The 25,761-nt window shown below is 42.0% G+C and overlaps 1 protein-coding gene across 2 annotated transcripts in view; it reads left to right on the top strand.

Moving 5' to 3' along the window:
• Positions 1 to 25,761, top strand: part of tbck (TBC1 domain containing kinase) — a 201,133-nt gene that overhangs the window by 828 nt on the left and 174,544 nt on the right. The window contains exons 1-3 of one of the 2 annotated variants that reach the window (XM_078411604.1): positions 5,503 to 5,776; positions 17,635 to 17,856; positions 25,394 to 25,466. In XM_078411604.1, the coding sequence (XP_078267730.1) occupies positions 17,664 to 17,856; positions 25,394 to 25,466 (266 nt within the window). In that variant the 5' untranslated portion in view covers positions 5,503 to 5,776; positions 17,635 to 17,663. Of the gene's footprint in view, positions 1 to 5,502; positions 5,777 to 17,634; positions 17,857 to 25,393; positions 25,467 to 25,761 lie in introns of those variants that run through there. The other variant, XM_078411595.1, reaches the window with a different exon arrangement.

Raw genomic sequence — 25,761 nt, 5'->3', positions numbered from 1 at the left:
AACTGTAACATAACATTTATACCAAACACCCTGACTGATGAAGGCCAACGTACCAAAAGCTTTGTTTGCCACCTTATCTACCTGTGATGCCACTATCTTTGATCACACTATCTGTGATGCCACTACCTTTGATCCTCAGGTCTACAACATTTACCAGGCCCTGCCATTTACTGTGAGTGCCCTGCCCTGGTTTGATTTCCCAAAATGGAACACCACATACTTATTGCAACACCTTGCACTTTAACAAACGATTGCCATTCTGCTTGGTGCAGTTTTTGCATTAGGAGTTTTTCAATCCTGTCGCAAACTCCAGCTAAAATTGCAGGAAACATTCAGTGGATATTGAAACAGTTTATACATTACACATTGATATTTTTTTTTAAATCAAAAGTCCGTTCTAAGTTTTCACCAGTGATATGTGGTCATTTTCCAGATTTAACTTCTTCAAAATTAAGGACACATTTCCAGAAAAAGAGGGGAAAGGTGAATGAGAATAATTAGATAGTTTATTCAAGAAACTAGAATGGGCCAAATAGTCTTTTGGCTGCGGCAAGCAATCTGTTGGGAGAGCTCAGCAGTTCAAGCAGCATCAGGGGTTGGGAGGAATATCTGATGTTTTGAGTTGAAACCCTGCATTAGGGCTCATTTTCCAGATCATGGCATCGCAAGTCTATTGTGTTGACATAACCTTTCAGGGGTATAGATTTAATTTTTAAGTCTGCTTTATCTCTGAAATTAGATCCCAAACTGAAAAACTTAGATTTTGGTGAAACTGAAACCCCAACACTAATTCTAAGTTCCTATAATTTACAAGTCAACACACTTTAGGGACTTCCATTTCCTTAAATCCAAGCTAGGATTTTACAGGCATTTTAGCTGGAGACTTTGAATGTGTTTAAAATTTATAATAATTAAAGAAGATGTAAGTTGATCATCGTTTTGTTCATAAGTTCAATGGGTTTTGCAGACTGATTTATTTGTACAGTGTAGAACTGCCCCTTAAAGTACAACTGTTATAGAATCATACTAGCATCGAAACAAGCCCTTCGGCTTATCTTGTCCATGCTAACCAAGATAGTTTCAGTTGCCGGTGACTACCCTCTATCCCTTCACACCTTCCCTATCCAAGAGTGTTTATTTGTCATATGCACCTAATATGAAGCAGCCAATGGTCCAGCTTTACAGACAGACACATTAGATATAACAACAATAGCAATAAATATGTAATACAATTTCAATGATTTAAATTACACTGGACCATGATAATTCAAATACCAAAGAACATGGAGGAACCATGTCGTGCAAGTCCATACTGGTTTATTGCTGAGGTGGGTACTGTGATTAGGGTTGTGAAGGGTGGTTGAAGAACCTGATGGTTGATGGGAAGAAGCTGTTTATGAAGCTATATCTTTGTAGAGTTAATGGTTCTTGGGTTCCTGTACTTCTTGATGGTAGCAGTGAGAAGTGAGCATGGCCAGAGTGGTGTGAGCCTTTGATAATATTACCTGCCTTCTTGAGGCAGTGCTTCCTGTGGATTGCTTCCATGCTGAGGAGGTCTGTTACTGGCTGGGCGATGATCACCATTTTCTGAAGCCAACTTCGTTCATGAGCCTTTAAATTTCAGACTGGGCTGTGAAGCAACTAGTCAGTATGCTCACCACTACACATTCATAGAAGATCAATAGAATATTCAGCGACATAGAAACTCCACAAACTTCTGCGGATGTTGAAGCATTGGTGAGCTTTCTTTGTGATGGCATTAATGTGTCAGGCCCAGGGCAGATCATCAGAGATGTGTTCACCCAGGAACTTGAAACTGTTCACACTCTCCATCGTCGACCTGCCATAAAGACAGATGCATGGTCTCTCGACATTCCCTTCCAAACATTAACAATCAGCCACTAGGTCTTGCTAACATTGAGAGGAAGATTGTTGCTCTGGCATCATTCAATCAGATTATCAATCTAGCTTTTGCACTCTAGCTGTTATTCGTCCAATGACGCCGGCATCATCGTTGAAAGTAAAGATGGCATTGCACTGTCTCTGGCTACATCATCATGGGTATAGAGTGCAGCAGGGGACTCAGCACGCAGTCCTGAGATGCCCCAATGCTAATGGTCAGAGGTGTTGTTGCTAATTCGTACAGTTTGAGGTCTGTCGATGAGGAAATCGAAGATACAGTTGCATAGGGGGAAGCAGAAACCTAGTTCCTTAAGTTTGTTGATAAGTTTGGAAGAGGTGATGATGTTGAATGCCAAAATGTGGTAGATGAACAAAAGTCTGACATACGTACATGCATCTCTCCAAATGTCCTTTGGGGGGAGGGAAGAGGAGGGGAGAGGGGGGGAGGAGAGGATGCTGTACCAATGCAGGAGAGATTTGGGCCCAATGGGTCCACTTGGTCTAGTATGACAATAAAACACTCTCTAGTGTGCCTTAGATAGAAACAAAATGCTAGAATATTTTGGAGCGGGGCAGGCAGCGTTCCTGGGGGACATGGATGGGTGGACCTTGCCTCGCTGCATTGTAGCTCCAAATTGATTTCACAGCAGCTTCACAGAGGGGTTCAGAATAAGCCAGTACTAGCCTTTTGTTTGATATCCCATATTTGATATGACTTATGGTGTTTCTGTGACAATTAATTGAGATTGGGTCATCTGTCATTAGAGGAGCAATGCCATGTGGAGAGGTATGTACGTGTGGAAGCTTGATATTTTCAGTGGAATTTAGAATGTAGTGGAAATGTCTACATCAATAAATCTTGTAAATGCAAGAGCAGAAATACAACAAAGCAAAGAAGAGTGGGAAGCCAGAGGATTGGGACTCTTTTAAAGAGTAACAGAAGATGACTAAGAATGCAATACGGGGAGAAAAGATGAGGTACGAGGGTAAACTAGCCAATAATATAAAGGAGGATAGTAAAAGCTTTTTTAGGTATGTAAAGAGGAAAAAAATAGTCAAGGCAAATATGGGTCCCTTGAAGACAGAAGCGGGGGAATTTATTATGGGGAACAAGGAAATGGCAGACGAGTTGAACCGGTTCTTTGGATCTGTCTTCACTAAGGAAGATACAAGCAATCTCCCAGATGTTCTAGTGGCCAGAGATCCTGGGGTGACGGAGGAACTGAAGGAAATCCACATTAGGCAGGAAATGGTGTTGGGTAAACTGATGGGACTGAAGGCTGATAAATCCCCAGGGCCTGATGGTCTGCATCCCAGAGTACTTAAGGAGGTGGTGCTAGAAATTGTGGACGCATTGGTGATCATTTTCCAATGTTCTATAGATTCAGGATCAGTTCCTGTGGATTGGAGGGTAGCTAATGTTGTCCCACTTTTTAACAAAGGAGGGAGAGAGAAAACGGGAAATTAAAGACCAGTTAGTCTGACATCAGTGGTGGGGAAGATGCTGGAGTCAATTATAAAAGACGAAATTGCAGAGCATTTGGATAGTAGTAACAGGATTGTTCCGAGTCAGCATGGATTTGCGAAGGGGAAATCATGCTTGACTAATCTTCTGGAATTCTTTGAGGATTTAACTAGGAAAATTGACTGGGGAGAGCCGGTGGATGTGGTGTACCTTGACTTTCAGAAAGCCTTTGACAAGGTTCCACATAGGAGATTAGTGGGCAAAATTAGAGCACATGGTATTGGAGGTAGAGTACTGACATGGATAGAAAATTGGTTGACAGACAGAAAGCAAAGAATGGGAATAAATGGGTCCCTGTCAGAATGGCAGGCAGTAACTAGTGGGGTACCGCAAGGCTTGGTGCTTGGACAGCAGCTATTTACAATATACATTGATGCCTTGGATGAAGGGATTAAAAGTACCATTAGCAAATTTGCAGATGATACAAAGTTGGGTGGTAGTGTGAACTGTGAGGAAGATGCTACGATGTTGCAGGGTGACTTGGACAGGTTGTGTGAGTGGGCGGATGTATGGCAGATGCAGTTTAATGTGGATAAGTGTGAGGTTATCCACTTTGGTGGTAAGAATAGGAAGGCAGAGTATTATCTGAATGGTGTCAAGTTAGGAACAGGGGACGTACAATGAGATCTGGGTGTCCTAGTGCATCAGTCACTGAAAGGAAGCATGCAGGTACAGCAGGCAGTGAAGAAAGCCAATGGAATGTTGGCCTTCATATCAAGAGGAGTTGAGTATAGGAGCAAAGAGGTCCTTCTGCAGTTGTACAGGGCCCTAGTGAGACCGCACCTGGAGTACTGTGTGCAGTTTTGGTCTCTAAATTTGAGGAAGGATATTCTTGCTATTGAGGGCGTGCAGCGTAGGTTTACTAGGTTAATTCCCGGAATGGCGGGACTATCATATGTTGAAAGACTGGAGCGACTAGGCTTGTATACACTGGAATTTAGAAGGATGAGAGGAGATCTTCTCGAAAAGTATAAGATTATTAAGGGGTTGGACACGTTAGAGGCAGGAAACATGTTCCCAATGTTGGGGGGTCCAGAACAAGGGGCCACAGTTTAAGAATAAGGGGTAGGCCATTTAGAACTGAGATGAGGAAACACTTTTTCAGTCAGAGAGTTGTGAATCTGTGGAATTCTCTGCCTCAAAAGGCAATGGAGGCCAATTCTCTGAATGCATTCAAGAGAGAGCTAGATAGAGCTCTTAAGGATAGTGGAGTCAGGGGGTATGGGGAGAAGACAGGAACGGGGTATTGATTGAGAATGATCAGCCATGATCACATTGAATGGCGTTGCTGGCTCGAAGGGCCGAATGGCCTCCTCCTGCACCTATTGTCTATTGTCTATTGTCTATAAGTAGGATCTATTGAATAGAGCATTCCAGATTGCAAATAGATCAATTACAGTGTGAAACCAAGTTAGCTTAACAAGCCAGTTCATTGTCTGGATTTGTTATCTCATTTGTTGGATGGAAAAGGGAGGCTTTTATATTTTGGATCTGCAAATGTTATACTTTACAATTCTATTATGCATCTAGAAAAATATTAATTATTTTACTGAGCATTGTGAAATGATTGGATGTCCTCTTTGGTTTTATATTTTCAGTAATGTTGTCCCTTTCAATACACTGTCTTAACAATACTGTAATATAACTATACCTACAAATTGTACCTTAGCAGGTTTTTGCAGCTGATTATTTCTGCTCCCCCAGTCCTAATAATTTGGATTACTCCTGATGCACAGGAAAATAATATTTACTAGTGGTGCAGCTGGTAGAGCTGATGCCTCACAGTGCCAGAGACACAGGTTCTATCCTGACTTTGGGTGCTGTCTGCGTGGTGTATAGACGTTCTCCTTGTGACCACGTGGGTTTCTGGGTGCTCTGGATTCCTCCCACACCCGAAAAACGTACGAGGTTCTAGGTTAATTGGCCTCTGTGATTTATCTAGTGCACCCCTCCCAACACTTCCGAATTTGGCGGAAAGTTTCCGCTTTCTTATTTCATTTCCGCCATTCCGATTTCGCCTCACATTGTTCTGCAAAACAGTCGGTAATTGCAATTTGTCAATTCGGCCGCTACAGGTTGCTAGGGGTTCCGCGAGAAATTTCCCCGCGCCCTGGAAATCTCCCCGAAAATGTGGCACCTAGGACGGGCAAGGCAGCCAATCTCTACCTCATCGGGACTTCCACGGCCGATCGGTGGGTTGAATTTGCAACCTGCAGCCGGGGCTCTGGAACTCCAGCCCAGCTGGAGCCAACACATCTTTCCCCATAGCCGACTTCCTTGGCCAGCTGGATAAAACAGCAAAGCTCTGGAACCAAGAGTGCCAGAAAATCAGTGGTGGAACTGTAATGGGTAAATATTAAATATAAGTGCAAGATTATATAACTATATTAATTAATTAAGACGGGGTTAAAATATAAAACACAGCAGAAAAGCCAATTACCACATTTTTGGGCTGATTATCAATTAATGTGCAAATTTATTTCAACAATTACTTCTGTATGATTAGTCGAGTCGCATATATCAACTCTTTCTTCATAACTTAGTCATACATTTTATGACCATTGTTATTTTATTGAATACCAAAAGAATTGGGATGTGTAAGGAAAAAACAAAACACAAAAAACACAACAAAACAATTTTTTCTTTGTGTTGCAAAAAGTATCTCTGGTCAATAACCTTTCTATAATTAGCAGAATATACTCATGATAGGCCTGACATTGTACATGTAGTCCAAGAACTACAGACTACAGAAATAATATTTGTTTTTTCACACATGAATGTTGCGCAATGCGTATGCGCATTTGGAATGCATACTTTTTGCTGAAAAGTTGCATTACGCGCCATATTTTGTTGTAAAATTCTGAATTTTCGATATCAAAATTATGAAATTTTGAAATCAAATGTTGGGAGTTCTGCTAGTGTAAAGGGAGTGGATGAGAAAGTGGGATAACATCAATCTAGTGTAAACGGGCGATCAATGGTCGCATTGGACTAGGTGGGCCGAAGGGCATGTTTCCATGCTGTATCTCTAAACTAATCTAAATTCAGTGGGTCAGGCAACATCTATGGGTAGAAATGGACAAACAATGATTTGGGTTGGGTGCCTTCTTCAAATTGAAGCTTGACCCACTGAGTTTTTCCAGCAGTTTGATTTTTTCTCACGATTCCAGCATCTGCAGTCTCTTGCGCCTTGTTCACTGGTATATGGAATATAAATCTCAAACATTAAACAAAGATCTGAACAAAATCAAGATCTTATTGTGAATTAATTAATGCACTGTTATTGAGAAGTAGTGAAGATTCAGTTTGATTCTTTTTCACTTTATCCCTTCTGTTTGAAAATCTGCTGTCAAACAAGTATGTTTCAATCTCGATTAAATATTTGATGGAGGAGGCAAGTTAGGGAGTTGTACTTTTGAGAAGTGGATCTTTTAGAAATAATGTTTCATCAATGGTTTAAAAAGATACTAATCAGAAAATAGCCTCCTCTTATCCTTCAGGAAGGTTGACCTCTGATGAACATAGCCTCGGTGGGAGGATTGTTGGTGCTTAGAAAGAAAGCAAGATGCTGAGTATGTGTCATATCTAGTGATCTCTTGTACCAATACCAATGCTCAGAGGCTGAGACCCAAAGTCACTGTGGACTCTTTCACAAAAGCACATAAGAAGATTGGTCTTGCACCAAACATCTGCAAGGCAAAGGCAAAGGTCCTCTTCCAAAAATTACCTCTGTACAACTCTCCCCTTGAACAATAAGGCTGACACCAAATGTCTTCCCACATCGAAGAAGCTATCCCAGGAAAGACAGATGTTGATGATGAAATTTACCACCATGTTCTGTGTGTCAGTGAGGCCTTTGGTCAATTAGGGAAAATGGTATTTGAAGATCATGACATCAGATCTGACATGAAACTCAGATTCTATGAGGCTGCAGTGACCTCTGCCTCCTGTACATTCAGAGGCCTGGACTATCTGCAGCAGGCACCTCAAGGCATTGAAAAATCTCACTAATCTTCCAATTTCGATAGAAGTATAAACAAGCCAAAATCGGTGCTCTCTTGAAGGTCAACATCCCCTACAATGAGGCCCAAGCTACAGTAAGTTGGCTGCTTCGGACAAGTCACATAGTTCACATTCTTCTCTAACCTCTGCCGCTCTATGTGCATAAGAAGAACAGATGGCGGAACATTCCTTGAAATCTAATATCCTTATATTGTCTCATGCTGTTACTTGGGTTGTAACACTGGCATGGAATCAAAGCTATCTTGTCCATCAGAATGAAATACAAGACGGAGACACTAGCAACTGCTGGAATCTTGAGTGATACAAAGTGCTGGAGGAATTTGGCAGCTCATGCAGCATCGTGGAGGGAATGGACAGACGACATTTCAGGTCAGGGCCCTTCTTCAGACTGATAGTCCTAGAGGGGGAGAAAGAAGAGGGGGTGGGAAAAAAACTAGGCAGGTGATAGGTAGATATAGATGAAGTGGCTTTGATTAGCAGCGGTGCACAAAGGTTAGAGATGAAAAGGAGATAAAAGGGTGTCAGATCGGGAAAGAAAGGGAGTGGGAAGGCCAGAGGGAAGGATATAGGTGGAAGGGGATGAAGGGGGAGCGTGGGGGAGGGGGGGGGGGGTAGGGGGAGGAAGAGGAGCAGGATTGTGGGCGAAATGGGGGAGGGGGGGGGTAATGGCATAGGAAAGAGAGGAAGAAAGGGGGAGGGGGACGGGTGTGGATTTACTTAAAATTGGCGAATTCAATGTTCAGGCTGTTGAGATGAAAGCTACCTATGCGAAATATGAGGTGCTGTTCCTCCAGTTTGCATGCGGCCTCATTCTGGCAATGGAGGAGGACCATGACAGAATAGTTGATATGGTACTTGGAAGGGGAGCAACTGGGAGATCTAGCAGGCCTTGTAAAAATGAGTGATTGAACGCATGTGTTTAGCCAAACAGTCCCAAATCAATGTTGGTCTTGCCATCGTAAAGTAGGCTACATTGGGAACACCAAATGCAGTAGATGAGTTTAGAGCAGGTGCATGTCTCATCTGGAAGGGCTGCTGGGGTCCCTGGATGGAGGAGAGGGAGGAGGTGTAGGGACAGGCGCTACATCTCCTACAGTTGCAGGGGATCGTACCTGGGGAGGGGAAGGTTTGGGTAGGAATGGTCGAGTGAACCAAGGAATGAGATATAAGTTAGTTACTTTTTTGCACAACTTCTTTGAAAGGAGTAATTAAAATGACGACATTTTAGACATGCAGACACACCATTGGAAATATAATCCTCAAAATATTTGAAGTAAATGATCTTTTCGGATTCTTTTAAGAGCGTATTTACTGATGCCCCCATTGACTAGTTGAATTACTAGAGTACAGAACAAGAATTGAGTGTGAAGACAGCTTAGAGTTATAGAGTTATACAGTGTGGAAACAGGCCCCGCCGACCAACATGTTCCATCTTATACTCGTCCCACTGTTAGTCTTTGGTCCATATCCCTCTAAACCTGTTCTAGCCATGTACCTGTCCAAATGTTTCTTAAACGTTGCGATAGTACCCACCTCTCCCTTCTCCGGCAACTCGTTCCAATACACCCACCACTCTATGTGAAAATGCTACCCCTCAGATTCCTATTAAATTTTTCACCTCTCACCTTAAACCTACAGTATGTCCTCTGGTTCTCAATTCCCCAACTCTGGAGAAGAGTCTCTGTGTGTCTACCCGATCTAGTCGTCTCATGATTTTGCACACTTCTATAATATCTCTCCTCATCCTCTTCTGCTCCAAGGATTAGAGTCCTAGTCTGCTGTAACTCTCCCCTTAGCTCAGGCCCTCCATTCTGGCAACATCCGCCACATGATGGCTGCCTCTCCTACAGTCTGTCTGTCCTTTTTGTACTTTTTTTGTTATTTTTGGTAAGTTTTAAAAGTTTGTGTTAATGTTCTCTAGATGGTTTTATGTGGGGGGTGGGGGAGGAGGTTGGGGGAAACTTTTTTTCAATCTCTTACCTTGCCGGAGATGCGATTGTTTTCCGGCTCTGCGGCCTAACATTGTGGAGCTGGAGACCTTGCCTGGGACTGACTTTGAGCCCGCGTGGGGCGCGGACTTGCCATCTGAGTGTGCCATTCCTTGCCTGGGATCGACGCTCCAACCACGGCTTGCGGACTTTAACATCAAGGAGCTCGCAGTCTCGGGTTGAGATCAATCGGGAGCTCCAAGCCACACGACGTTCGACAAGCCCTGACCAGGGGTAGATCGCCTGGCGTGGGCGTGCTGAGATCCCCCTCCCCCCCCCTCCCGATGCAGGAGCTTGATCGCCCCAACGAGGGAGGCTCGCCGCCAGCTACGGGAGTAAGATCGTCCCGTCAACGGAAGGTTGGAGGCCCTCGACGCTGGAGGACAAAGAAGGGAGAGATTGAACTTTTTTTCGCCTTCCATCAGTGAGGAATGCGGCGGAGTCACTGTGGTGGATGTTCATGTTGAAATGTATTGTGTGTGTCCTGTTGCTTTTTATTGTTATGACTGTATGACAAATGACATTCCTCGTATGTTGCAAAACATACTTGGCTAATAAAGTATGATTGTAATTGTGACTGTGATCCTCGTAAATCTTCTCTGCACCTTTTCCAGCTTGAATATATATTCTCCTGATATTTCAGGTTTTCATTAATTACTCCAGTGTGAGACAGCTAAAGGGTCAATTTTGACTTCAAATATCCACAATAGAAATTGCAGTCTTCTAATATGGAATCTCTAGTGGTATGCCAGGCACTCAAACTTGTTTAAATAGATTCATATGTTAGCTGTGGCTATGTGCTGGATGTGATGCGATGACTCAATACCATCTTTATGCTGGTTTTATGGACCATGACTTTATTATGATCCTGCCACAAATAGAGCCTATTTAAATGTTGTCTTCCAGCTCATGGAGGGAATGTGTAACCTTTGTAATTGATGATTTTATTTTGTGGGGGTAAAATGGGATTAAAAGGAAATTTCCTGATTAAGTGTTGCCTGGTATTATTGGCACATGTGGTTAATTGCAATTTTGATTAGTAAATACAAAATATGTGCGATAGGTATAATTAATTGGGCATGTGACTTCAGTACTTCACACAGGTTATGCATGTGAACTTTAACCTTATTTTACAATTTCAGATCAAATTGTAAGACATTAACCAGTTAATGTGAGCATTTCTGACTATTGAGAGTGCACTGCTGCTTTGGTGCAGCAAATACTTGCATGGAAGATGCGCATGTCAATTAAATGTATAGAAAATTGGCTTCATGGAAGGAAGCAGAGGGTAGAAGGTTGTTTTTCAGACTGGAGGCCTATGACTGGTGGTGTGCCTCAGGTTTTGCTGCTGGGCCCATTGCTATTTTTCATCTATAGTAATGATTTGGATGAGAATGAACATGGCATGATTAGTAAATTTACAGATGACACAAAAGTGGGTGGTATTGTAGATAATGATTGGCCAGGTTGATGGAATTTAATACAGAGAAATGTGAGGTGCATTTTGGGAAGTCTAACATGGGCAGGACCTACACAGTGAACGGAGAGTGTTGTAGAGCAGAGGGATATAGCATGTAAGTGAAAGTGCTATTTTTTATGCATTAACTGGCTCCAGTATGTGACAGATAAAGGGTCAGTTTTGAGTTAAAATATCCACAATAGAAATTGCAGTCATCTAATATGGAATCTCTGGTGGTAATGGAAGGAAACTTTTTTTACATAAAGTATGGTGGATATATGGAACGAGCTGCCGGAGGAGGTAGTTCAGTCAGGTACCATCACAACGTTTAAGAAATATTTAGACGAGTACATGGATAGGATAGGTTTAGAGGAATATGGGCCAAACGCAAGCAGGCAGGTGGGACTAGTATAGATGGGACATGTTGGTTGGCGTGAGCAAGTTTGGTCAAAGGGCCTGTTTCCACGCTGCACGACTCTATGACTCTATATGAGTGTATGAAGGAGGGTCTCCCTAAAATGAGCGCATGTATCTACCGTCACACGTGGCAATTACCTTTCATAGGACACTCTGACATGGTTGAGTAGGGAGAGCCAAATACAGTTTGGACGGCAAAAAAGGGGACATGAAATGGGCTAGCCAGTAGTGTTAAAGATAATTCAAAAATCTTTTATAAATTTAGAAGTAAAAGGGTAGCCAAGGAAAGAGTAGATCCAGTCGAGCAACAAATTGGAAATATTTCTGAGGACCAGAGGTTATGTGTGTTGTTTGGGACTGAGTTATAGGGAGGCTGGGATTTCATTCCTTGCAGCATAGGGGTATCAAATCATGAAGGGCATAGATAGGGGGAATGCTCAGTCTTTTCTCCAGGATTGGGGCATCTTTGGTTTGAGAAGAGCTCCATCCAGGACCGCAAGAAATTGCAGCAAATTGTGGACACAGCCCAGACCATCATACAAAACAACCTCCCTTCTATTGACTCCATTTATACCTCACAATGCCTTAGCAAGGCCACCAGCGAATCAAGGAAGAGTCGCACCGTGGCCACTCCCTCTTCTCCCCTCTCCTATTGGGCGAAAGGTCTCGAAGTGTGAAAACGTACACCACCAGATTTGGGGACAGTTTCTTCCCAGCTGTTATCAGGCAACTGAATCATCCTACCACAACCAGAGAGCAGTGCTGAATTACTATCAACGTCTTTGATAACCCTCAGTCTACCCTTGATCGGACTTTGCTGGCTATACCTTGCACTAAACGTTATTCCCTTATCATGTATGTATACATTGTAAATGGATCAATTGTAATTGTAGCGGCAACTTAGTCCTTCCCAATAAAGTTCTTAAGCTTACCGTATGACGAAGGAGTGGAGCGATATTTCTTGACGCAAAACAACAACAGAGAGATCTTGACGACATTTCAGTTTAGTTGGTCATTTATTGAAGTAGTAATACAAACAGATTAGTATATTTCCCGTCGTTTTGGTAAGAACCTAGTATCATACCATCGCTCCATCGTGTCTGAAGCATCGCATCAGTGAATTCTCAATTATACTCATAATTCCGACTCCTCCCCTGGCTCTTCCCAGTCCATATACGTAAGCCTAGTATTCATCTCCCGATAACCCTCGTGTCCAAAATATAATGCAACAGGATACAAAATAATATAATATGCTAAAATAGCTAATAAACACAAATGGCTCTTACACACCGGCCCCTAATTGTTCTAAGTATATAACAAAACAATTGCTAATAAACATTAAAAGGAGCCATAAAAACTTCATGCATAATCAAAAAGGCATGCACTATATGTTGACATCTAATCTACTATAGTGATTCTTCAATCTTCAAGTCACCAGTCTTTGCTTTACTCAGGCATCAGCTTCCAGTAGCAGACATATCTTTGTAATCAGTCTTTCCAAGATGTTGCTCTTAGTTTGAAGTCGAACTGTACTCACAAGACCTTGTGCATCTGGTATGGTCTCCAATATTCTGCCCATTAACCAGCATCTTCTTCAATCTTCTCTTCCAGCTTAAGAAGCGGTCTGCTGCTAGTCCTCTAGATGCTTCATCTGCAGGATTCTCCTTTGTGCTAACATATCTCCATCGTGACACATCAGTGGCATCCCTTACAAAAGAGATTCTGTTTGCTACAAATGTTTGAAAGCGTTTGGTTTCGTTATTGATGTACTTAAGCACCATTGTGCTATCGGTCCAGAAGATAGATTTGTCCAGTTGAAGCTGTAATTATTTTTGCAGCATTGTGTTTACTCTGACAGCTAGGACTGCAGCTGTTAGCTCCATTCTGGGCATCGTCATCTGTTTTAATGGTGCCACTCTGGATTTTCCCATAATAAATGCCATATGCATGTCTTTGCTATCATTTTCCAATCATAGATATGAAACAGTACCGTAGCCACAGGGGGAAGGGGGGGTGGGGAGGGGAGGGGGAGTGGAGGAGGGGGGGGAGGGAAGGAGGGAGGGTTGGTGAGGGGGGGAGGCGAGGGTGCTGCACTAATGCCGGAGGTTTGGGCCCAACGGGTCCACTTGGTCTAGTTCACTATAAAACTTCTCATTCTTGCCAAACTTGTGTTTTAAGCTCTGGATACGTTGCTCTGCTATGCAACGATTATTCGGCAATCTGGTATTCTCTTGCTTGAAAGGTAACTCTAGACAATAGTATCCATCTGTCATCCTTGCTGAATGATTCATAATGTCTATGAACTTTACTTTTTCTCTGGACATTTCTTCCTTTTCCTTGCTGGATCTTTCACCAAAGTCATGGTTGATCAAAAGCTCCTCGAGGTTTGCAACAGATATTCGATTGACAGCAGCAGCAGGGCAGCCATTTCCATCCCTGCTGTCGTGGTCTTTTCTCAGAGGACCATAAATGACCCATCCTAGCAAGGTTTTCGCAGCGTATGGTCCATCCCCTTGGCTTTTGACCAGCTCCCAAGGTTCCAATACCTTTGAAGCATTTGTCCCGATGAGTCGGTCAATGCCAGAGTCTACTTCAGAAAACTTGACATCCTTCAAGTAAGGCCATTGCTTCAGGTCTTCTTGTCTGAGAATGTTTAACTGAGAAACAGGCATGGTCTTATGTGTAAACACATCAGATAATTGAACATAATCATCCTTATCCAGACTAAATATTTCCAAACTTGAGATAAGGGCGGCACGGTAGCGCAGCGGTAGAGTTGCTGCTTTACAGCGAATGCAGCGCCGGAGACTCAGGTTCGATCCTGACTACGGGTGCTGCACTGTAAGGAGTTTGTACGTTCTCCCCGTGACCTGCGTGGGTTTTCTCCGAGATCTTCGGTTTCCTCCCACACTCCAAAGACGTACAGGTATGTAGGTTAATTGGCTGGGTAAATGTAAAAATTGTCCCTAGTGGGTGTAGGATAGTGTTAATGTACGGGGATCGCTGGGCGGCACGGACTTGGAGGGCCGAAAAGGCCTGTTTCCGGCTGTATATATATGATATGATATGATAAGATGACTGGTCACAGGCTTCACTTGATTCATGGTACACAGGAGAACCCTTGGTCCTGAAATGTTCAGCCTTTTCATCAAGCTTTCCGTGCAGAAGGCAGATGAGCTCTCATGATCCAAAAATGCGTATGTTTGCAACACTGTACTCCCCTTGTGGCTCTTTACTTTTACTGGTACGATGGAGAAGATGCAAGCTTTGTCACCAGCCCCAATATGTCCACACATTTGAGATGGATGAACAGCATAACTCACACTTGGCTTTTCCTTCTGTTCTCTATGTACTGGTTTCTTTTCTTTGTCCTTTCGTTCCATGTGAAGTATTTCAGGATGATTTCCTTTGCATACAACATAAGCCAAATGACTCTTGCAGTCTTTGCTCACGTGCCCTATTTTTAAATATCCAAAACAGATTCTCTTCTCCTTTAAAAGATCCATCTTTTCTTATGCTATTTGTTCTTGATCTGCCAACACTGCTCCAATGTGTGACAATTTTTTGTTACAGAACAAACAAGAACTTGGCTGTTTGGTGATAGGTACGTTGGCTTTCATTCCCTTTGTTATCAAATTTTCTTGCACCTGTGCTTCGACAGGTTCTGCAGTGGTAGCAAAACTGCTTCTGGTCTTTGTCGGCCTTTCTCTTGCCTTAGCGAAGGTAGGGCCTTTAACATTTGGTACTGGCTTGGCTTCCTCGATATTCCCAAAAAGTGGATCTGACAATATCGTCACTTGTTCCTCTATGAAGTTTACCAGGTCAGGAAATCCAGCTGGTTATATTCTCTTTCCCTGTATCTCATATGCCTTATCTCTCCTCTTGTCTCTGAGCTTATAAGGCAGTTTCAGAAAGATAGTGTTCATATTGGAAGGGACATTCATTTCCTTCATCTATGCGAGATGTTTCATTGCATTGCAACAACCTCTAAGGAATAGTGAGAATGCTTGCAATGCTTTCACATCTTCTGATCTTCTTATCTATAAGCAGTGGCAATCTTTTGCTCATTGCCAAAAGGCTCTTCAAGCAGCTTCCTTGCCTCAAGATAGCCCTGGTCCGAAGGTAAGTGTTGACAGCTGCGGCCTAAGTCTTTTGCTTGACCCCTTGTATATTGTTCCAGATAATGATTGCAGTCACTGTTATCATCAGTCTTTCTTTCCACCTTAGACTCTTTTCTGATGTCGCCATCAGATTTAACCACAGACATATTGCTGGCTATCCCTTTAAGACGTGTAAATGCAAAGTCGTATCTTCAAAGGAATTCAAAACAAAACAGATAACTAGCAATGCTCAAGGTCACTTCTTTGTTCTCAGCATTTCCAAAATTTTTCAGTTGCAGCTTTCCAATACAACTTCTGAAAATCAGCTTTTCCAATAAAGCAATGCTGAACTCACAATTCCTGTGCGAAGTCGTTCGAAGTTTCCAATCTCCGTTAGTCAGATTAGCACAGGTAATGACCCTGTTCTCTTCCAGTCGATTTCCAAGCTCCAGTCTCCCTCCTAGAGCCAATTATAACTATAAATGATTAAGAGACTTTATCTTCACGCACTGAGGATAGCTCTTGATGTATTCACTCCGTCTGAGTAAGTTCTTACAATATAGCGGCAACTTAGTCCTTCCCTATAAAGTCCTTAAGCTTACCGTATGGCGAAGGAGTGGAACTATATTTCTTGATGCAAAACAACAACAAAGAGATCTTTACAACGTTTCAGTTTAGTTAGTCGTTTATTGAAGTAGTAATACAAACAGATTAGTATATCTCCCGTCGTATAATATTTGGTAAGAACTTAGTATCTTACCGTCGCTCCTTCGTGTGTGAAGCATTATGTAAGTGAATTCCCAATTATATAATTCTGACTCCTCCAATGGCTCCTCCCAGTCCATATACGTAAGCCTAGTATTCATCTTCCGACAACCCCCAAGTGTCCAAAATATAATATAACAGGATACAAAATAAGATAATATGCTAAAATAGCTAATAAGCACATTGCTCCGACAGTAATCATGTATTGTCTTTCTGCTGACTGGTTAACAGTACCTTGGTACACATGACAATAAACCAAACTGAACTAGAGGGCACAAGTTTAAAGTGAGAGGGGAAAAGTTTAATAGAAATGTGAATGGACAACTTTTTCACGCTGAGGGTGGTATGTATCTGGAACGAGTTGCCAGAAGAAGTGGTTGGGGGAGTTACAATAATAACATTTAAAGGAAATTTGGGCAGATACACGGATAGGAAACGTTGAGAGGGATAATGGTCAAATGCAGGCAAATGGGACCAGCTGGCATCTTGGTCAATATGGGTGAGTCTGGCCGAAGGGCCTTTTTCCGTACAGTATGACTATGACTACTAAAATAAATAACTGATAACTTTAATGAAAGAACTTGCAATTTCACTGCAGTGACTATCCTTTAAAACTATCAGTGGCTTTAAGGCATCTTTCAGGGAAGACCTGTCCATTTAATTAGTAGCTTCCCTTTTATAGAACTGTGTGGGGCAGCCAGTTAATTTAGTGATAATATTTTTGTGAGGTTACTAATGATCAGTTTCAAGCACAATATTTAAGATAATGCCCTTTAGTATATTTTTCTTCTCTAATGAAAAGGATTGTAGAGTCATCCAAGTACATCCAAGTTCTTCTTCCAAGTATAGTGCACCACATTACAGATATACTGTTACATCAGCCATTCTCTCATTACAAGCAACGCACCAAATGTTACAGCGGTTTGGGTAATGGAGTTTTGTCCTTCCCAGAATTGACAAATCACTACTCAAAAATTTGAGAATAAAATTTGCTATCATGGAATTTATGTGAAAAAAGTAGATAAATAAACACAAAATGTAATGCTTTTTTAACGTGTTTCTTGATGCATGGGCAGATGACGTGACTTAATGTTATGGAAAATCGCGATGGGTTATTTTTTCTAGGACAAAACACAACCCCCCTGTTTTGCAGGGCTTGGCTGTATCTATCAATATCAACTTCAAAGTTTGAGTTGACTTAGCACCCATTGGATGAGAGAATTCCCAATTTCCAATGTCATTTGCTTGTCCTTGTTTTCAATAGAGGTTAGACAGGGATAAAATACCTTAATTATGTCATAGCAATGATGTTCCAATAATACACTGCATACTACTGTTCTACTGTCAAAATGTTTCCCTACTGCAATAAATTGTATGCCTTAACTACTTTAGTAACTTAGAATGGCAGCTCTTATCCCATACTCAATGTCTTGTTTATTCCTTGTTTCTCTCCAGATATGCCATACCACTGAATTGAGAATAAAATGTCTCCCCTCAAGGATGCCCAGCTTGGAGCCTTCACATTTTTCGCTTCTGCACTTCCACATGATGTGTGCGGCAGTAATGGGCTTCCACTCACCCCAAACTCTGTCCGAATTCTTGGACGATTCCAGATCCTCAAGGCCATCTCTCATCCCAGGCTCTGCCAGTACGTGGACATCTTACGTGGCAAGCACGGTGGGTTCTTTCTCATGTGGCGCACTCCGTGTAAATCGCCATTGTCTGTGAATCAAAGACTATACGTGTCAGCAACATGATGAAATCTGTCTTGCCATGGCTCACCTGCTGCAGAAATTCTCAACCATAGCTTTATTATAGAATAGTATTGCACAAGAATGGGCCCTTTGGCACACAATATTTGTGTCAAACATAATGCCAAATTCAACTATAGAGTCATAGAGTTATAAAGCATGGAACAGAGCCTTTGCCCCAACTTGCCCACACTGACCAACATGCCCCATCTACACTAGTCTCACCTACTTCGTTTGGCCCATATTCCTCGAAACCTATCCTTTCCATGTATCTGTCTAAATGTTTCTTAAACCTTGTGATAGTACCTGCCTCAATTACCTTTTTCGGTAGCTCATTCCATACACCCATATAAAAAATGTTACTACTAAAGGTTCCTATTAAATCTTTCCCTTCGCATTTTAAACCTTTGTCCTCTGGTTCTCGATTCCCCACTTTGTGTGTTTACCCGATCTACTCCTCTCATGATTTTGTACCCCTCTGTAGAATCACCCCTCATCCTCCTGCACTTCAAGGAATAGTTTGCTCAACCTATCCCTATAGCTCAGGCCCTCAAGTCCTGGCAACTTTGCGGTACGGTGGCGCAGCGCTGGAGTTGCTGCCTTAGAGCACCAGAGACCCGAGTTCAATCCTGACCACAGGTGCTTGTCTGTACGAAGTTTGTACCTTCTCCCCGTGACCTGCGTGGGCTTTCTCCGCAATCTTCGGTTTCCTCCCACACTCCAAAGAGAAACAGGTTTGCGGCTTAATTGGCTTGTTATAATTGTAAATTGTCCCTAGTGTGTGTAGGACAGCGTTAGCATGCAGGAATTGCTTGTCTGTGCAGACTTGGTGGGCTGAAGGACCTATTTCCATGCTGTATTGCTAAACTAAGCTAAACTAAAAGAATATGCTCGTAAATCTTCTCTGCACCCTTTCCAGCTTGACAACATCTATCCTATATCATTCTGCCCAAATCTGAACGCAGTACTCGAAATGTAACCTCACCAACGTCTTGTATAACTGCAAATGACCCCCAACTGCTATACTCAATACAACTATCTCAATGTTTATTTCCAGTGCAAGTCGACCTTCTGAGAATTTGCCTTCCAAATCCCTGCACTGCTGATCCCATGTTTCTCTACCCCATTCTTCCAACACTTTTGCTTTCCGATGCACATTTGTTTCTTATTCAGCTGTGTCTGTATTTTATCATCAATGCACTGAATCATGCTAGCTATGCCATTAACCATTTGCACTATAGTAAGTTCCAGATTTGTTTGCTGAGTCTATGACTCATTGACAAGCGCGGTGAGCCAAATTTGTAACTATTTTCATTGCTGTACTCCCAAAGGAGGCCAAAAGCTGTGCCAGGTCTTCTCAGTAATCCCGTGTTATGCTGGGAAGTTCATCTCAAATTCCAAAATGGGTCAGACCCTGTTTAAGAATGAAGCCCCATTGATTTCAAATAACTTTTTAGATCTGCAGATTGTGAAACAAGCAGAAGATGAAAAAAATACATATCTTTCTTTAATTAAATATTTTAATTATTTTTATGTTTTGGGTTTTTATTTAAAAGTTATATTAAATTTATTATTACTTGCTTGTTGTTTGTGGGTTTTTAAAGTTCATTCCAGCTACTTTTACAAAAAAACTGTAGCTTTCACAGTAATGTCAAATAATTTTCTAAATTATACTGTATCTTTATAGATCATTTGTTAGGTCATGGTTGGAATACTTTGTTCAGTTCTAGGCACTGTACTTTAGGAAGGAATCTCAAGATCTTTTGAGAGGGTTGAGGAGTTAATGGAGAAACATTGGAATTATTTTCCTTTTGAATATTCAGATCCACTGACTCCACCTTATCTGTTCTAGTAAGTCCTTTTAAAAGCTCCAATAAATTTGTTAAACATGACTTCTCTTTCATAAACAAATGCTGATTTGTCCAAATTATAATATTTTCCAAGTGTTCTGTTATTGCATCTTTATTGCACCTTTTGACAAGGGAAGCTTAGGGAGGTTTAGCAGTGGCAAACTTGGGCAAACACAGAAGACAATGAGATGGGTGAGTTTGTTTTTGCTCAGTGAGGTGTTGAGATGGAGAAAGCACAATTTGAATGGCTGGTGATAATAGGTTTAATAGTAATATTTAATAGGGAACTTTTATAAGAAAAGGAACAAGTGCCAGAGTTATGGTGAACTGATATTAATTAGGTAGTTATGGGAGTCTGAAAGACTTCAATCGGTTCTATAAAATGTCATGATTTAAACCATATTTAAAGGAAAGAGGACAGTTAACAAGAAAGGAATGCAGGTATTATTTCTGTTTCAGAAAAATTACGCCAATTTTTCTAAAAAGCTGTTCAGAGAGATTTGATATCTTACGATGAAGGAGGGTTTAAAATTGAGCACTTTATTTTTGTTTAACTTTATTGTGAAATGCTCTGTTCCATTAAGCTCTAAGACTTTCTAAGAGTCTGAAGAAGGGTCTCGACCCGAAACGTCACCCATTCCTTCTTTCCAGAGATGCTGCCTGTCCCACTGATGTTACTCCAGCATTTTGTGTCTGTCTTCAAGCTCTAAGAAGGGTCATGAATAAGTCTGAAGAATCACGTCCCAAAATGATGTCTGCCCCTTTCTCTCCCTGCTTAACTAGCTGCGTTCCTCCAGCACTCTGTATTTAGCTGAAGGAAATCAATGTTAGAAATGAAATAGTGCTTGGGAAACTAATGGGCTAAAGACTGGCAAATCCCCAGAGCCTGATAGTCAACATTCCAGAATATGGAAAGAAGTATCTCTGGAAATAGAAAATGCATTCATGGTCTTCTTCCAATTCCTATAGACTGTCAAGTATTTCTTACATCTGGAGGTTGGCAAAAGTGACTCCACTGCTGAAAAAAAGGAGGGAAAGTGGAAACAGAACAGTTAGCCTAATGTCAGTAATGCAGTAATGGGGTAAATGTTAGAATCTATGTTAAAGATGCAATAACAGAACAGTTGGAAAGTATTGTAGTAATTGGATGAATCAGCATTTCTTTATGAAAGATAAATCATGGTTAACAAATCTATTGGAACTTTTGTACTAGAACAGATAAGGTAGAGTCAGTGGATCTGGATGTCTGGTACACCATTGCTAAGGTGGGGTGACGGAGGAACTGAAGGAAATCCACATTAGGCAGGAAATGGTGTTGGGTAGACTGATGGGACTGAAGGCTGATAAATCCCCAGGGCCTGATGGTCTGCATCCCAGAGTACTTAAGGAGGTGGCGCTAGAAATTGTGGACGCATTGGTGATCATTTTCCAATGTTCTATAGATTCAGGATCAGTTCCTGTGGATTGGAGGGTAGCTAATGTTGTCCCACTTTTTAAGAAAGGAGGGAGAGAGAAAACGGGAAATTATAGACCAGTTAGTCTGACATCAGTGGTGGGGAAGATGCTGGAGTCAATTATAAAAGACAAAATTGCAGAGCATTTGGATAGTAGTAACAGGATTGTTCCGAGTCAGCATGGATTTGCGAAGGGGAAATCATGCTTGACTAATCTTCTGGAATTCTTTGAGGATTTAACTAGGAAAATTGACTGGGGAGAGCCGGTGGATGTGGTGTACCTTGACTTTCAGAAAGCCTTTGACAAGGTTCCACATAGGAGATTAGTGGGCAAAATTAGAGCACATGGTATTGGAGGTAGGGTACTGACATGGATAGAAAAGTGGTTTACAGACAGAAAGCAAAGAGTGGGGATAAATGGGTCCCTTTCAGAATGGCAGGCAGTAACTAGTGGGGTACCGCAAGGCTCGGTGCTGGGACCGCAGCTATTTACAATATACATTAATGACTTGGATGAAGGGATTAAAAGTACCATTAGCAAATTTGCAGATGATACAAAGCTGGGTGGTAGTGTGAACTGTGAGGAAGATGTTATGAGGTTGCAGGGTGACTTGGACAGTTTGTGTGAGTGGGCGGATGCATGGCAGATGCAGTTTAATGTGGATAAGTGTGAGGTTATCCACTTTGGTGGTAAGAATAGGAAGGCAGAGTATTTTCTGAATGGTGTCAAGTTAGGAAAAGGGGACGTACAATGAGATCTGGGTGTCCTAGTGCATCAGTCACTGAAAGGAAGCATGCAGGTACAGCAGGCAGTGAAGAAAGCCAATGGAATGTTGGCCTTCATAACAAGAGGAGTTGAGTATAGGAGCAAAGAGGTCCTTCTGCAGTTGTACAGGGCCCTAGTGAGACCGCACCTGGAGTACTGTGTGCAGTTTTGGTCTCCAAATTTGAGGAAGGATATTCTTGCTATTGAGGGCGTGCAGGTTAATTCCCGGAATGGCGGGACTGTCATATGTTGAAAGACTGGAGCGACTAGGCTTGTATACACTGGAATTTAGAAGAATGAGAGGAGATCTTATCGAAACGTATAAGATTATTAAGGGGTTGGACACATTAGAGGCAGGAAACATGTTCCCAATGTTGGGGGAGTCCAGAACAAGGGGCCACAGTTTAAGAATAAGGGGTAGGCCATTGAGAACTGAGATGAGGAAAAACTTTTTCAGTCAGAGAATTGTGAATCTGTGGAATTCTCTGCCTCAGAAGGCAGTGGAGGCCAATTCTCTGAATGCATTCAAGAGAGAGCTAGATAGAGCTCTTAAGGATAGCGGAGTCAGGGGGTTTGGGGAGAAGGCACGAACGGGGTACTGATTGAGAATGATCAGCCATGATCACATTGAATGGCGGTGCTGGCTCGAAGGGCCGAATGGCCTCCTCCTGCACCTATTGTCTATTGTCTATTGTCCTGCATGAGAAATTAGTGTGCAAAATTAAAGCATGTGTAACTGGGATGTAGAGAGTTAATTGAGAAAGTGGAAATGGAGACTCTGACTAAAGGGATCTTTACCTGGGAGCAGCTAGTGCGTAGTAGAGTGTTGCAGGAATCAATGCTTGGACTCTAGCTGATCACAATAAATATTGGATATTTATATAGGGAACCAAATATTACTTCGTCAAGCCTGCATATTACACAAAGCTGTGGATGGGGTAGACTGGAAGCTGTGAAGAGGATGCAAATAGGTTCTAATGCAAGTTAGACAAGTCAGATGAATGGGCAAGTGCATGGCTGCTGCAGTTTAGTGTGGATAACTGTGTCTGCCTGATTCTGAAAACATTATTATCTGAATGTTCATAGATTAGGAAGGTGCAATAAAACTTGGAAGTTCTGAAAGCAAACATTCTGTTGCAGCAAGCAGTTGAAAAAATAAAATGGAATGTTGTCCTTCAGGGTAGAAAGGTGGTAGGATAGTGAAGAAGGCATGTGGCATACTTGCCTTCATAGGGACATAGAATATAGACGTTGGCATGTTATGTTGCAATTTTTACAAAACGTTCATTGCAAATGACTGCATTTGTAGTATTGAATACAGTTTTGGTTTCCACACTATGGGAAGGAAGTTATGTCATTGAGGAGCATTCAGAGGAGGTTCACCAGGATGTTACCTGGAGGAAAATAACTGGAGGTACTGGTACAAATCGAAGGTATCACAAAATACTGGAGTAACTCAGCAGGTCAGGCAGCATCTAGGAGAGAAGGAATGGCTGACGTTTCGGGTCGAGACTCTTCTTCAGAGGGCGTATGATGTTACCTGGATTGGAATCCTTTAGGGATTAGATAGGCCTGGCTTAATGTCTCTGGTATGAAGGAGGCTAAGGGGTGATCCGATAGAGGTATATAAAATTGTGATGCATGGATAGATAGTCAAAATCATTTTTTGCCAAGGTATGGGTATCAGAAACGAGGGCATAGATAGAAACAAAGAACTGTCCATTGCTGGTTAATACACAAAAGGACACACAGTGCTGCAGTAACTCAGCAGGTCAGGCAGCATCTCTGGAGAACATGAGTTCGTGACATTTCGGGTCGAGACCCATCTTCAGAGGGCATAGGTTTTAAGGTGAAATGGGGGAGTTTTAAAAGGAATTTATCGGGAAAGTTTTTGGCAATGAGAGTGACGCCTGGAACTCTGTGCCAGAGGGATGGTAGATATAGTTATTACATTGGAAATGCATTTAGACTAGAATAGGCAAGGTATGGAGAAATACAGAAATGTGGGCAAATGGGATTATTGTAGATGAATAAGAGTCAGCATGGATGTGGTGGGCCAAAGGATTCATTTCTGTGCTGTATAACTCTGTGACTTCACACGTACAGGAGTGAGGTTGTCTTGCTGCAACTGTATAGGGCAATGATTAGACCCTAGTCGGAGTTTTGTGTGGGATTTTGGTCTCCTTATCCAAGTAAAGATAGTCTTGCAATGGAGATCAATAAAGTTTTATTAAACGTGTACATGGGATGGCAGGAGTAATGTGCTGTTTATAAGTTCATAAGTGATAGGAATGGAATTAGACCATTCAGCCCATCAAATTTAATCATGGCTGATCTATCGTTCCCTCACAACCCCATTCTCCTGTACTTCTCCGCATAACCCCTGACACCGATACTAATCAAGAATCTATCTATCACTGCCTTAAAAATATCCATTGACTTGGCCTCCACAGCCTTCTGTGGCAATGAATTCCACAGATTCACCACCCTCTAACTAAAGAAATTCTTCCTCGTTTCCTTCCTAAAGGAACATCCTTTAATTCTGAGGCTATGACCTCTGGTCCTAGACTCTCCCACTAGTGGAAACATCCCCTCCACATCCATTCTATCCATGCCGTTTAGGTAAGTTTCTATGAGGTCCCCCCTCATCCTTCTATACTCCAGCGAGTAGAGGCCCAGTGCCATCAAACGCTCATCATATGTTAACCCGCTCATTCCTGGGATCTTCTGGACTCTCTCCAGCGCCAGCACATCCTTCCTCAGATATGGGGCCCAAAATTGGTCACAATATTCCAAATGTGGTCCGACCAGTGCCTTATAGAGCCTCAGCATTACATCCCTGTTTTTATATTTTAGTCCTCTCGAAATAAATGCTAGCATTGCGTTTGTCTTCCTTACTACCGATTCGACTTGCAGTATGAGAAGAGAGGCCACTGGAGTATGGAAGAATGAAAGGGCTTCTCATTGGAATCTATAACATTCTTAGAACAATGCACAGAATAGATATGGGGAGGAGTGATTCCTTAATCTATAGGGTGGTCAATCTCTGGAATTCTCTAACACCGAAGGCAGTGCTAAATCAATAAATATATTCAAGTAAGTGGATATATTTCTTAATGGTAAAGGGGTGAGGGATATGGAACAAAACAGGAACAGAGTACTGAAGTGAATGGTGAGCCATGGTCATGGTGAATGGCTCAGTAAAGCCTAAAGGTTTGCTCCTACCCCATTGTGTTTCTAAATCATTTTATCCATTGTTACTGCATACAGGTGTTAAAGTCAAGTTGTCCGAGATCATATTATCACAGAGGTCTTTGAAAGGAAATGTCCAATGGCATTACTTTCATCATATTGTTTAACATCTTGGGGGATCCTGTTCTTCCTCTCCTACAGAAAGGCTGGTGGTTGTTACTGAACATTATGAGAGGAGTCTGGAAGATCTGTTAAAGGAAAGAAAGTCTACCAGGTAATATTTTTAAATTCACAATATTTATTCCTCATCGGAAATTATCACTAGAAAGTTTATTTTTCATGATAATGGTATTGTGTAACAATTCAGAATATTTCTGGTATCACAAAATGCTGGAGTAACTCAGCAGGTCAGGCAGCATCTAGGAGAGGGGGAATGGGTGACAATTTGGGTCGAGACCCTTCTTCAGACTGAAGAAGAGTCCGAAGAAGGGTCTCGACCTGAAACGTCACCAATTCCCTCTCTCCTAGATGCTGCCTGACCTGCTGAGTTGCTCCAGCATTTTGTGATA

This window comes from Rhinoraja longicauda, chromosome 1 (assembly GCF_053455715.1).
Source record: "Rhinoraja longicauda isolate Sanriku21f chromosome 1, sRhiLon1.1, whole genome shotgun sequence".
Classification (NCBI taxonomy): domain Eukaryota; kingdom Metazoa; phylum Chordata; class Chondrichthyes; order Rajiformes; family Arhynchobatidae; genus Rhinoraja; species Rhinoraja longicauda.
Note: the sequence above shows the minus strand (reverse complement) of the source record. Positions and strands in the feature narration are given on the sequence as shown.